This window comes from Anomaloglossus baeobatrachus, chromosome 9 (assembly GCF_048569485.1).
Source record: "Anomaloglossus baeobatrachus isolate aAnoBae1 chromosome 9, aAnoBae1.hap1, whole genome shotgun sequence".
NCBI classification, from domain to species: Eukaryota; Metazoa; Chordata; class Amphibia; order Anura; family Aromobatidae; genus Anomaloglossus; species Anomaloglossus baeobatrachus.
Genome location: NC_134361.1, coordinates 150,859,175 through 150,872,220, shown reverse-complemented (window position 1 = coordinate 150,872,220; position 13,046 = coordinate 150,859,175). Strand labels below are relative to the sequence as shown.

At 54.6% G+C, this 13,046-nt stretch overlaps 1 protein-coding gene across 2 annotated transcripts in view; it reads right to left on the bottom strand.

The window, feature by feature from the left end:
- The window catches only part of FOXO4 (forkhead box O4), a 63,578-nt gene extending 51,075 nt beyond the window's left edge, over nt 1-12,503 (bottom strand). Inside the window, exon 1 of one of the 2 annotated variants that reach the window (XM_075324013.1) lies at nt 11,752-12,503. In XM_075324013.1, coding sequence (XP_075180128.1) covers nt 11,752-12,204 — 453 coding nt within the window. In that variant the 5' untranslated portion in view covers nt 12,205-12,503. The remainder of the gene's footprint in view (nt 1-11,751) is intronic. The other variant, XM_075324014.1, reaches the window with a different exon arrangement.
- Between the last annotated feature and the right edge of the window lie 543 nt (nt 12,504-13,046).

The following is a 13,046-nucleotide window of genomic DNA, read 5'->3' as shown; positions in this document are numbered from 1 at the left end:
TAGCAGCACATGCTCATTGCTGGCTCCAGCTCTGATGGGGTTAATCTCTCCTCTGACTTCCTGTGTTCAGTTCCTACAAGTTCCAGAATTCTTTGTGGTCTAGGGCGGTGTCTAGCTTATCTAACACACCCCCCTCAGCTCTCCACACAAAGCCTCCTCTCTGCCTCTTCCCTGTGTGGATGAGAGAAATCACACAGAGACATCCGAAGCTGCCAGCTCTGCACACAACCAGGGGAAGAAAGTGTGTGTGAGTGTGTGTGTGTACACAGAAATTATGATTATTAGCCGGCGCAACATGTAAAAAAAAATAATTGGGGAAAAAAAAGTGAGGGGGTGATGAGATTGCTTTTTTCCCTCTTGCCTAGTCTGTGTGTCGTCCGTATCATCCGCAAACCGCATGTGACCGGATCCTGTGGATTAAATGTGCAGCGCATGCAACCGTTATTTTACCGGATCCTTCTGCAGCGGGACACAGAATTTATCGGCCGGCGCTGGAGTCAGCTGACTCCTGATCTCACAGCCTGCACACGCTGTAATGGCTGCAGGTGAGTTCCTTCACATGACCGTTCCATTTGTCCTGGTCAGTTCCTGTTTTTTTGCGGCCCCACAGACAGGACCATCTTTTCAATGTCTTTTGTGTAGGATCGGATGGCACGCGGTAGCACTTCCATGTGCATCCGATCCTACAAAAAAAAAACACATCGGATGCCGTATGTCCGCTCCGTTATTATGGAACATGTCCTATTCTGTTCCGTAATAACGAACCGTGACTCAATACAAGTCAATGGGTCCGCAAAATTCCCGGAAGCAACACGGAAGCACTTCCATGTGACTTCCGTTGGGTGCCCATGCAGTCAGTGTCCCGCTCCAGCCCCAGCCCCACGGCTGTCCGCTCAGCAGTGTCAGCAGCGGCCCGCACTGCAGTGTCAGCAGCCGCGGGGATGACCAGCGCTACCGTCAGGAGATTAGTAAGTTCATTACATACGGTGATGAAGTCCTGCCCTCCTGACGTCAGCGGTCGTCACTGCCTTCTATGCCCGCCGCTTGTCACATCACCTCTCGCTGTCGACCCGAGACTGTGACTAGTGGTAACGTCACGGGCCGCTCGCGATACTTTGTTTGTGAAGGCGGCGGTCATTGAACTCGGTGACAGCGCTGCTGTCAGGAGTTCAGCGATCATCGCAGGTAATATACCTCGCTAACCTCCTGATAGCAGCACTCGTCATGCCCTGCAATGACCTGGGCTGACCTATTGATGTTAGCTCAGGTCACTGCACGGCTCTCCCAGCAAATAAGGAACATTCTGTTCTTCATTGACTGGGACATTGACTATGGTATGGATCATCGTGGGACCCCCTTGTATTACACCAGACCTGGATTTGTTTTTCTTTCTAATAAATTGCTGAAAGAGGGAATGTGTTGGGGAGTGTTTTTTCAAATAAAAATGTGTTTGTTGTCTATTTTTTTTTTTTTATTACTGCCTGGGTTGGTGATGTCGGGTATCTGATACACGCCTGACATCACTAACTCCAGGGCTTGATGCCAGGTGACATTACACATCTGGTATTAACCCCATATATTACCCCGTTTGCCACCGCACCAGGGCAACGGGATGAGCTGGCGCGAAGCACCAGGACTGGCACGAAGCACCAGGACCGGCACATCTAATGGATGCGCTACTTCTGGGGCGGCTGCAGCCTGCTATTTTTAGGCTGGGGAGTGTCCAATAACGGTGAACCTCCCTAGTCTGAGAATACCAGACCACAGCTGTCCGCTTTACCTTGGCTGGTGATCCAATTTCGTTGGACCCAGTGTTTTTTGTTTTAAATTATTTAGTTAATTTAAAATAACAGTGTGGGGGGGCCTCTGTTTTGGATTACCAGCCAAGGTGAAGCTGCCAGCTGTGGTTTGCAGGCTGCAGCGGTTGGCTTTACCCTAGCTGACTACAAAAGATAGGGGGAGCGCATGTCATTTTTTTTTTATTTATTTTTTGGCTAAATACAAGACTAAACACCTTAGTGCCACATGACAGTCACAAAAGGGTGCCAGCTTAGAATATGCAGGGGGTAGGACATTATATATGTCTTTCTTATCTATCTATCCAGCCCTCTATTCATTCATCCCTCTATCCCTCTGTCTCTATATCTATCTATCCATCTCTATATCTACTCATCTATTTATCTTTCTTGCTGCTTCCGCTTTTTGCGGTCCGCAAAAAAACCCGGAAGGCACGCAGATGTCACACGGATGCCACTAAGATGCATCCGTGAAACAAAAGGACCGTTTTTTGTGGCCCGCAAAAACGGAACGGTCATGTGAATGTAGCCTTAACAGCAGTCGCTGCCTGCTGCCGATCACATGTGACTGTGTGCGGGCTGTGTGTACAGGAGTTCAGCTGAGTTCAGATCAGCTGACTCAAGTGTCGGCCGATCAGGCTGGGGGCCACACGGGGATTACTGCGATCCCCTCGCATTACACTCGGCTCACGCTCAGTACAGCAGAGCTGAGTGTCATGCGTGTGTCCCTGCGACTGAGGTCCGACTGTGCGAGCAGACCTCAGCTGCGGGGGGCGGTCCGCCACTCGAGGGGTGGGCCAGCACTGAGGAGTGGTGGGAGGGATTTCTCTCCCTCTCTCCTCCGTAGTCCACCGATGTACAGCAAGTGCAGTGCGATTTTTCTCTCACCACATACACTTGAATGCAGTGGCGTAACTAGAGTGCGATGGGCCCCGGTGCGAAAGTTGGACCTGGGCCCCCCTCCGGACGTTGGTCAGATGAATGGGCACCTGTAGCGTTCTAAATCCTATAAAGGCATATTAATTGCCCCTTCCCCCCCTTCATTATGCAGTAATGTTCCCAATCCTGGTACATATGTCCCCCATACTGGTATATATGTCCCCATCCTGGTATACATGTTCCCCATCCTGGTATACATGGTATATAATGTCCCCATGCTGGTATATATTTATCCAATCCTGGGCCGATCCTAGTAAAAATGTTGCACATCCTGGGCCCATCCTAATATGTCTCCCATCCTGATATATAGTATATGTTCCTCATCCTGGTATATATGTCCCCCATCCTGGTATATATGGTCTGGGACTGTCTCTAATGAATAATTAAAAAAATATAAATAATTTAAAAAAAATTCTACTCATCTTGCCTCTGCTCCCACATCACCAAGTGTCCTCTGTAGCGAGTGCGGAGTGGCCTGCAGCTGACATCAGAGTGCATGCTATAGAGCAGTGATGGCGAACCTGTGGCACTCCAGCTGTTGCAAAACTACAATTCCCATCATGCCTGGCCATTCAAAGCAAAAGCTTTGGCTGTGAAGACATGATGGGAATTGTAGTTTTGCAACAGCTGGAGTGCCACAGGTTCGCCATCACTGCTATAGAGCATGACCATACTACCATGCGCTGCCCCCAGTTATGGTATGAACGTCAGCTGCCAGCCACTGTGTGCCCTGTACCTTTGGGCCTGGTAACAATCTCTACGTTTGTGATTGTTACTCCCCTACCTGCTTTCCTCACTCCATCCACCAACTATTGATTGCTGAAGTCAGCTCACGTATTGTAAAGATAAAGCACCCTCCCAGGACATACTGCATCAAATCTACTTCAGGCTATGTGCCCACTTTGCGTTTTTATGTGCAGAAAATCTGCACATAAAAACGCATGTTTGGAACGAAAAAAAGAAACTGAAAAAAACCGAGCATTTTTTATTGTGTGTTTTTTCACCTACCTCTTTTTGAGCGTTTTTTAGTCATGGCGATCATAGGGGTTCAAGCGCTGTACCCCCGCGGTCGCCAGGTCCTGGCTCTCGCTGCCAGGAGGAGTACCCGCGCCGCTCTCGGCAGTTGAACCCTCTAAATGCTGCAATCAATGCAATTGCTGCATTCAGAAGGCAGGGAGAGGCATCGCTTACCCTCCCTGGCGATCAGGTCCCTGTAGTGCAATCACAGGGACCCGATCACTGCCATGGCAACCCTGGGTCATCACCCTGATGACCCCGGTTTACTGAGGCATGGATCGCCTCCAAACCAGGGCACCTACGTCACCAGAGTTCCCTGCAACAAGGTCCCGTGGTAAAGACCACAAGGCCTAGGTGCAGGAAACCCTGGTGACATCACAAGGTGAACTGAGTTCATGGCGGTGGATCTGCAGGACACCCCGGTGATCCGTAGGCATGAACTCGATTCACCTTGTGATATCACCAGACTTCCCAGAAGCAATGTCCTGCAGTAAAGACTGTGAGATGAGGAAATGGCTGCAGGGAGCCCCAGTGACGTCAACACACGCAAATTCAATGTGGGAAATACACATGCGTTTTTTCCTGCATTTTTCACTGACTCCATTGAAGTCAATTGGTGAAAAAGCAGGAAAAATACAGAAACAACTGACACGCTGCTTCTTTTTTTCAGCAACAAAAACTGCAAGAAACAGCATGGGCACAGCAAGTCAGGATTCTCAGACTTTGCTGAGATCATTTTTCCTTGCTTTTATCAATTAAAAAAAGCAAGGAAAAACGCATGAAAAAAGCGACGTGTGCACAAGGTCTTCTGTGTATGTAGCTGAGCAGTGCACAGTAATTTAGCTGGATTTAGATACAGGACCTGGCTGTGCTGCTTTCATCAAACTGCTGCAAACACTTCCCCACTGCTCACATTGTGACTGATTCTGTGGGCTGGCCCCAATCACCTGATCAGCCTCATCCCACCTACCTCCCGCCACCACCAAATCTCAAAGTGTCCAAAGCAGCACCTGAACGGTTTACAGTAAGATAACAGAATGTAAAGAAGGTCAGATAAACTTTCCTGCCATATATACAGCTCACCCCTCTCCACATGGTCGCACATCAGTACATAAACGATCAGACGCTGTCGGTGACTGCTCAGAGCGATGGAAGGGAGGCAGAGTATATATTATACTGCCATGCCTGAGCTGCTGGGACTGAGAAGTACGGAGTGCTGCCTCACAAACATGCCGGTCAGACCGCACTGCTGCCCTCACCTGATATGTCTCCTGCAGAGGCCGGCACCACAGTGTAATCACATGCAGAGACTGGAGGGGGCAGAGCTCACGCTGCCCGGCCGCTTCTACTGAAAATGCAGGAACAGCCCAGCTCCTCTCACTGACAGGAGCTGCTGCTGATCTGCAGCGCGGGCCCCTAACCTGCGGGCCCGGTCGCAATCGCGACCCCTGCGACCGCGGTAGTTACGCCCCTGCTTGAATGGGTAAAAGAGAGAGTCTTGCATTACAGTTGTAGCATGCTGCGATTGTTTTCTCGGTCCAATTAGGGCGGACAAAATAATCGCTCATGTGCGCTAACACACAGGCTAATATTGGTCCGAGTGGAATGCGATGTTTATCGCACTCCACTCGCACTGTGTTTCTCGCCGTGTGGCTTAGACCTTACTTGTTCTATGTCCCCCCTGCATCCATCGCAGCGTGTGCAGGCTGGAGTTCAGCTGCGTTCAGATCAGCTGACTCCAGTGCTGGACTGAACTCCGCTGACTTCACAGCCCGTACACGCTGCAATGGATGCAGAGGGACACAGAACAAGTAATCGGCCGACACTGGAGTCATCTGATTACTTGGATGAATTGAGCAGTAAAATGCTCTGGTGCTCGATGTCGATTTTTTTTTTTTTAAAAGTTCACTAAAAAAAAAAATCACATTGTTTGTGGGCTCCCGCTGCATTTTCTATTGCTAAGGGTAACCCAAGCAGCTACTGGCTGCTAACCCCCGCTGCTTGGTATTACTTTCACTGGCAATAGAAATCCAGGGAAGCATTTTTTTTTTTTTATAAAGGTTTTTGCCTGAAAACTTTTTTAAAAAAATGACGTGGGCTTCGCCATATTTTTGTATGCTAGCCAGGTACAGCAGCCAGCTACGGGCTGCCCCCAACCCCCAGCTGCCTATTTGTACCCGGCTGGAAACCAAAAATATAGAGAAGCCCCTTTTTTTGTTTTTTTTTTTTAGTTCATGAAATAAAAAAAAAATGACATGGGCTTCGCCGAATTTTGGAGTCCAGCCAGGTACAACTAGGCAGCTGGGGATTGGAATCCGCAGTGAAGGGTGCCCAAACTTTCTGGGCCCCCCCGCTGCGAATTGCAGTCCACAGCCGCCCCAGAAAATGGCGCTTTCATAGAAGCGCCATCTTCTGGCGCTGTATCCAACTCTTCCAGTGGCCCTGGTGGCAGGTAGCACGCTGGGTAATAAGGGGTTAATACCAGCTATGTTTTACCAGCTGGTATAAAGCCCAAGATTCTTAATGTCAGGCCAAGTTTGACCTGGCCATTAAGAATCTCCAATAAAGGGTTTAAGAAAAAAAAAAAAAAAAAAACCACACAGAGAAAAATACTTTATTAGAAATAAATACACAGACACAGGAGGGACTCCATGTTTATTACTCCCTCTCACCCCTCCACGATGGAGAAATTTCTGTACTGACCATGCCAGGAGAGAGCGAGGGGGGGGGGGGGGGCGCGGAGGAAAAGAGAGCGAGGGGGGGGGCGCGGAGGAAAAGAGAGCGAGGGGGGGGGCGCGGAGGAAAAGAGAGCGAGGGGGGGGGCGCGGAGGAAAAGAGAGCGAGGGGGGGGGGCGCGGAGGAAAAGAGAGCGAGGGGGGGGGGCGCGGAGGAAAAGAGAGCGAGGGGGGGGGCGCGGAGGAAAAGAGAGCGGGGGGGGGGAAGGAAAAGAGAGCGGGGGGGGGGAAGGAAAAGAGAGCGGGGGGGGAGGAAAAGAGAGCGGGGGGGGAGGAAAAGAGAGCGAGGGGGGGAGGAAAAGAGAGCGAGGGGGGGAGGAAAAGAGAGCGAGGGGGGGAGGAAAAGAGAGCGAGGGGGGGAGGAAAAGAGAGCGAGGGGGGGAGGAAAAGAGAGCGAGGGGGGGAGGAAAAGAGAGCGAGGGGGGGAGGAAAAGAGAGCGAGGGGGGGGAGGAAAAGAGAGCGAGGGGGGGAGGAAAAGAGAGCGAGGGGGGGGAGGAAAAGAGAGCGAGGGGGGGGAGGAAAAGAGAGCGAGGGGGGGGAGGAAAAGAGAGCGAGGGGGGGGAGGAAAAGAGAGCGAGGGGGGGGAGGAGGAAAAGAGAGCGAGGGGGGGAGGAGGAAAAGAGAGCGAGGGGGGGAGGAGGAAAAGAGAGCGAGGGGGGGGGAGGAAAAGAGAGCGAGGGGGGGAGGAGGAAAAGAGAGCGAGGGGGGGAGGAGGAAAAGAGAGCGAGGGGGGGGAGGAGGAAAAGAGAGCGAGGGGGGGGGGAGGAGGAAAAGAGAGCGAGGGGGGGGAGGAAAAGAGAGCGAGGGGGGGGAGGAAAAGAGAGCGAGGGGGGGGAGGAAAAGAGAGCGAGGGGGGGGGAGGAAAAGAGAGCGAGGGGGGGGAGGAAAAGAGAGCGGGGGGGGGAGGAAAAGAGAGCGAGGGGGGGGAGGAAAAGAGAGCGAGGGGGGGGGGGGAAAAGAGAGCGAGGGGGGGGGGGGAAAGAGAGCGAGGGGGGGGGAGGAAAAGAGAGCGAGGGGGGGGAGGAAAAGAGAGCGAGGGGGGGGAGGAAAAGAGAGCGAGGGGGGGGAGGAAAAGAGAGCGAGGGGGGGGGAGGAAAAGAGAGCGAGGGGGGGGGAGGAAAAGAGAGCGAGGGGGGGGGAGGAAAAGAGAGCGAGGGGGGGGGGAAAAGAGAGCGAGGGGGGGGGAGGAAAAGAGAGCGAGGGGGGGGGAGGAAAAGAGAGCGAGGGGGGGGAGGAAAAGAGAGCGAGGGGGGGGAGGAAAAGAGAGCGAGGGGGGGGAGGAAAAGAGAGCGAGGGGGGGGAGGAAAAGAGAGCGAGGGGGGGGGGGGAAAGAGCGAGAGGAGAGAGGGATAAGAGGGGGGCAGAGAAGAGGGGGAAGAGGGGAGGGGGAGAAGAGTGGGGGGAGAGAAGAGTGGGGAAAGAACGGGGGGGCAGAGGTGCTCTGTCACCAACTGTCTCCACTCTGTGACTTGTGGTGCAGGTGACAGAGTGCAGACAGTTGGTCCCATGCAGCAGGACAGATGGCAGAGCACAGCGGTGACATGCCTGTCAGTGTCTTGCTGCTGGGAGGAGCAGATGATCACACTGCCCGAGCAGAGCGGGCGGGTGGACAGTGTGATCAGATACTTACGTGCAGGGGGGGATTCAGCTGAAGAACCCCCCCCCCCCTGTACTGCACACTGGCGCCCCGTGCCTCACCATCTGCAGGACGCCGGCTCCACACTGGCATCCTCCGAATCCTCCCCTCGATGCTGGGCTGTAATGTGCGGTAGTCACCGCCCACAGCCCTGTCACTCAATCTGAGTGGTGCCAGCCTCCTCTGACGTACCAGTCTTGTTTGAGAGCCCGGAAATGCCGGGACGTCAGAGGATACTGGCGGCCACAGCTCCAGGGGGTCATGTGACCGGCACTGAGCGTGCAGGATAGCGCCGCTCAGTGCCAGAACTGGAAACAGAAGCCAAAGGAGAAAACGCCTAGAAAGGTAAGTAGAACTCCTACAGAAAATAAAAAAAATGGGTGAACCACCCCTTTAAGTAGTTATTCAACACAACTCCCTCCTCTGCCCCCCCCATGCCAGATCCAACTTGCCTCCTACAATCCAGCTTCTGTCCCCTCCACTCCACTGAAATTGCCCTGACCAAAATTACTACTTATTGCAAAGGTAATAGACAATTCTCCATAACCCCCTTCTAGACCTGTCCTCTGCCTCAAACACAGTTAATCACTCCCTCCTACTACAAATCACAAATCTTCTCTTCCCTTGGTGTCAAACACCTTGCACTCTCCTAAATCTCTTGCCTTTCCACCGCACTTTTAGTGTCTCCCATTCCCACATTATCCTCATCCCGCCCTCTCTCTGTCCCTCAAGACTATCTTGGGACAACAACTCTTCTCCATCTACACCTTTGACCATATGTCTTCTCTTTGAACCGATCTACTGATATCTTCCCACATGTAATCTCCAGTCCTCCCAAGACCTCTTTCTTTCCTCCACTCTTGTACATTCTTCACCCAATTGTCTATTGGGTGAAGAATGTACAATAGGTTATAGGCTATACCTAATCCTCTGGAATTCTGTGCTCAAACTCATCTGATTATCTTTCACATTCTAAACCTAAAAACCCATCTCTTCAAGAAAGCTACAGCTTGCACAGACCTCGCTCACACCTCAACAGCTCTATAGCTAGTGCGAACACCCACCCCTCCCAACTAACCATAAATAATATAATAAAGTTTTATTTCTATAGCGCCAACATATTCCGCAGCGCTTTGCAATTCAGAGGGGACATGTATAGACAACATAAGACATTAGAAAATAACAAAATTAAGATACCAAGAGTGAGGGCCCTGCTTGTAAGCTTACAGTCTGAGGAAATAGGGTAGGCACAAATGGTGAATGGGGGGGGGGTGGGGGGAAACTTGTTATATATGGTCCAGCCATCGATTTAATAGGATATTCAAAACCAGCTGCATGAACCAGTCATTGGCCAGAATTTATACAGGTGCAGGGGACAAGAATTGGAGGTACATTTTTTGTTATGAAGGGCAGAAAGGGTCTAGATTAGGTCAGGGCAGTGAGGTGTAGTCTAAAGAAATGCGTTTTTAGGGCCCGCTTAAAAGGTGTGGATGTTGGGAATTAATCGTATTGCTCTTGGTAGTGTGTTCCAGAGCATAGGCGCAGCTCATGAGAAATCTTGAAAACGGGAGTGGGAGGTTCGAATTGTTGAGGATGTCAGTCTTAGGTCATTAGCAGAGCGGAGGGCAAGGGTGGGGTGATAGATACATGAGGGAGGAGATGTAGGGTGGTGCAGAACCGCGTGGAGAGCTTTGTGAGTGAGAGTGATAAGTTTATGTTGGATTCTGTAGCGGATAGGCAACCAGTGCAATGACTGGCAAAGAGCAGAGGCATCAGTGAACCGGTTGCAGAGGAAAATGATCCTGGCTGCGGCATTCAGAATGGATTGGAGAGGGGAGAGTTTAGTAACAGGGAGACCAATTAGTAAAGAATCTCCATCTCCCTCACCATTATCCGGAGGACTAAGCCGATAAGAGCAGGGCCCTCTACCCTCTGTACTAGTCTGTTTGTTCATTGTAATATATTTGTACTTAGTATGTAAATCACTTTTCACATGCACAGCACCATGGACTCAAGGGTGTTTTTAGAAAAAAATAAAAATCAGACCAGGCAGATGCTGATAACATGAAATAACCCTCCACACTATATTCTCCTCCTCCGGCAAAGCTGGTGCCACGCTGATCGCTATACAGCGGTGACGTGACCACATTGTTGCCACGAGAGGTGAGTACTGACTTTATTTTACACATCTTGTGGCTTTAGCTGCAGATTAGACTCAGATCTCCAGCAATATTGGATTTGTTGCAGTGTAAAACTCAGCATCAGTAAAAGACAATGTAAAAAGCAGCAGCAGATGTGGTGTGTGATAATCCATGTTTCCTTCCTACAGGGCTCCTTGGCCCTCCACCCCCCCCACCCTCTTGGGTTCCACGGCGCCCCCAAACACCCTTTCGGGTTCTGTTGACCTCTGCCCCCACCCTCGGGCTCCGCGGCTCTCCACCCCCATTCTAGGGCTCCTCCTCCCAGTCTCCGTGGCCCTCCTCCCCCACGCTCGTTGGTCTCCGTGGCCCTCCGCCTCCTCCTCGCTGATCTCCGTGGCCCTCCGCCCCCCACCCTCGGGCTCTTCCTCGCGGTCTCAGTGGCCCTCCGCCCCCCACCCTCGGGCTCTTCCTCGCGGTCTCCGTGGCCCTCCGCCCCCCACCCTCGGGCTCTTCCTCGCCGTCTCCGTGGCCCTCCGCCCCCCACCCTCGGGCTCTTCCTCGCCGTCTCCGTGGCCCTCCGCCCCCCACCCTCGGGCTCTTCCTCGCCGTCTCCGTGGCCCTCCGCCCCCCACCCTCGGGCTCTTCCTCGCCGTCTCCATGGCCCTCCGCCCCCCACCCTCGGGCTCTTCCTCGCCGTCTCCGTGGCCCTCCGCCCCCCACCCTCGGGCTCTTCCTCGCCGTCTCCGTGGCCCTCCGCCCCCCACCCTCGGGCTCTTCCTCGCCGTCTCCGTGGCCCTCCGCCCCCCACCCTCGGGCTCTTCCTCGCCGTCTCCGTGGCCCTCCGCCCCCCACCCTCGGGCTCTTCCTCGCCGTCTCCGTGGCCCTCCGCCCCCCACCCTCGGGCTCTTCCTCGCCGTCTCCGTGGCCCTCCGCCCCCCACCCTCGGGCTCTTCCTCGCCGTCTCCGTGGCCCTCCGCCCCCCACCCTCGGGCTCTTCCTCGCCGTCTCCGTGGCCCTCCGCCCCCCACCCTCGGGCTCTTCCTCGCCGTCTCCGTGGCCCTCCGCCCCCCACCCTCGGGCTCTTCCTCGCCGTCTCCGTGGCCCTCCGCCCCCACCCTCGGGCTCCTCCTCGCCGTCTCCGTGGCCCTCCTTGCCGGTCTCCGTGGCCCTCCGCCCCCACCCTCGGGCTCCTCCTCGCCGGTCTCCGTGGCCCTCCGCCCCCACCCTCGGACTCCTCCTCGCCGGTCTCCGTGGCCCTCCGCCCCCACCCTCGGGCTCCTCCTCGCCGGTCTCCGTGGCCCTCCGCCCCCACCCTCGGGCTCCTCCTCCCCAGTCTCCGTGGCCCTCCTCCCCCACCCTCAGGCTCCTGCTCACCAGTCTCCGTGGCCCTCCTCCCCCACCCTCAGGCTCCTCCTCACTAGTCTCCGTGGCCCTCCACCCCACCCTCGGGCTCCTCCTCACCAGTCTCCGTGGCCCTCCTCCTTACCGGGCTTCGTGGCCCTCCGCCCCCACCCTCCTCGCTGGGCTCCGTGGCCCTCACCTTCCAGCCCGCAGAGCTGTTGCTGTCCCCTTTATCCTTGAAGTAGGGGATGGTCTTCACCATCCACTCGTAGATCTGGGACAGGGTGAGACGCTTCTCGGTGGAGCTCTCGATGGCCTGGCTGATCAGCTCCGCATAGGACTGGTTGCCCCAGGCGTTCCTCCTGGATCCGCCCTTCCTGGGAGCCGCGGCGCCGGGCAACCCGTCACACAGGCCTCTGTCCTCTGCCTGCAGCGGGGAGGGGGCGTCAGGGGGCTCCGCTCTGCCCTCCTCCGAGGGGATGGCGGGCTGCACCACCGATAGCTCGGGCCTGGGGAGAGGCCATGTGCAGGACCGCGGTCTGGCCTGAGGCTCGAAGTCCGGGTCAATGTCCACGGGGGCCGCCTCGGGTCGCTCCATGGCTGGAGGCCTGTGCTGGTGGCGGACGCGCGCTGTGAGCGGCTTCTCCTCCGCGGTGAGCCCTCAGCCCGCACACGCCATGCTGCCTTCTAGACGGCGCAGGTGTGTGGCGGCAGCGGCCAGGTGAGCACTCCTGCTGCTAACACTGCCGGCTGACTAGGCGGCCATGGCCGGCAGCCCGGGGCACCTCCCAACACGCTCCTGCGGCTCCCGCTGTCTGTCTGCCGGTTCCGGGCGGTAAATATCACTTTCTCTTTTGTTTTGGACACCACAAAACTTCTAGCTGACGTCTCTGTTTACCAGGGCTGCAAAGGAACTAGTACGCATGCGCAGCATGGCGTCACTCGCTGATCCACTCTGCATTATGGGCGTTGTAGTTCCTGAGATGACGGCAGCCGTCAGTATGTGAAGGGAAGGAACTTCAATTCCCAGCAGAGTTGGAGAGTGAGCGGCGTGATGGGTGGCAGGTGTGGAGGCTGCGGCGGACTACTGCTCCCGGGAGTCTGTGCGGCGAGGTGTGATTTGGCCTCTGGGTTATGTAAGAGTCTGCGAGGAATTGGAGGAGCGGTAGAATCGTCTTGTCACTGGTCGAAGGTTTGACATGACCGCTCCTGGCCAGCTGCTCTCAGGAAGTCACTGTCACAGTGTCACACTACATCCAAGTCCTATAGGTCTGGGCACCAATCCACTGATAAAAAAAGATACTAGTGCCACACATTGCGCAATCACTAGTGACATACAGTGCCCAATCACTAGTGCCATCTACTGCCCAATCACTAGTGACATACAGTGCCCAATCACTAGTGCCACACACTGCCCAATCACTAGTACCATCCGCTGCC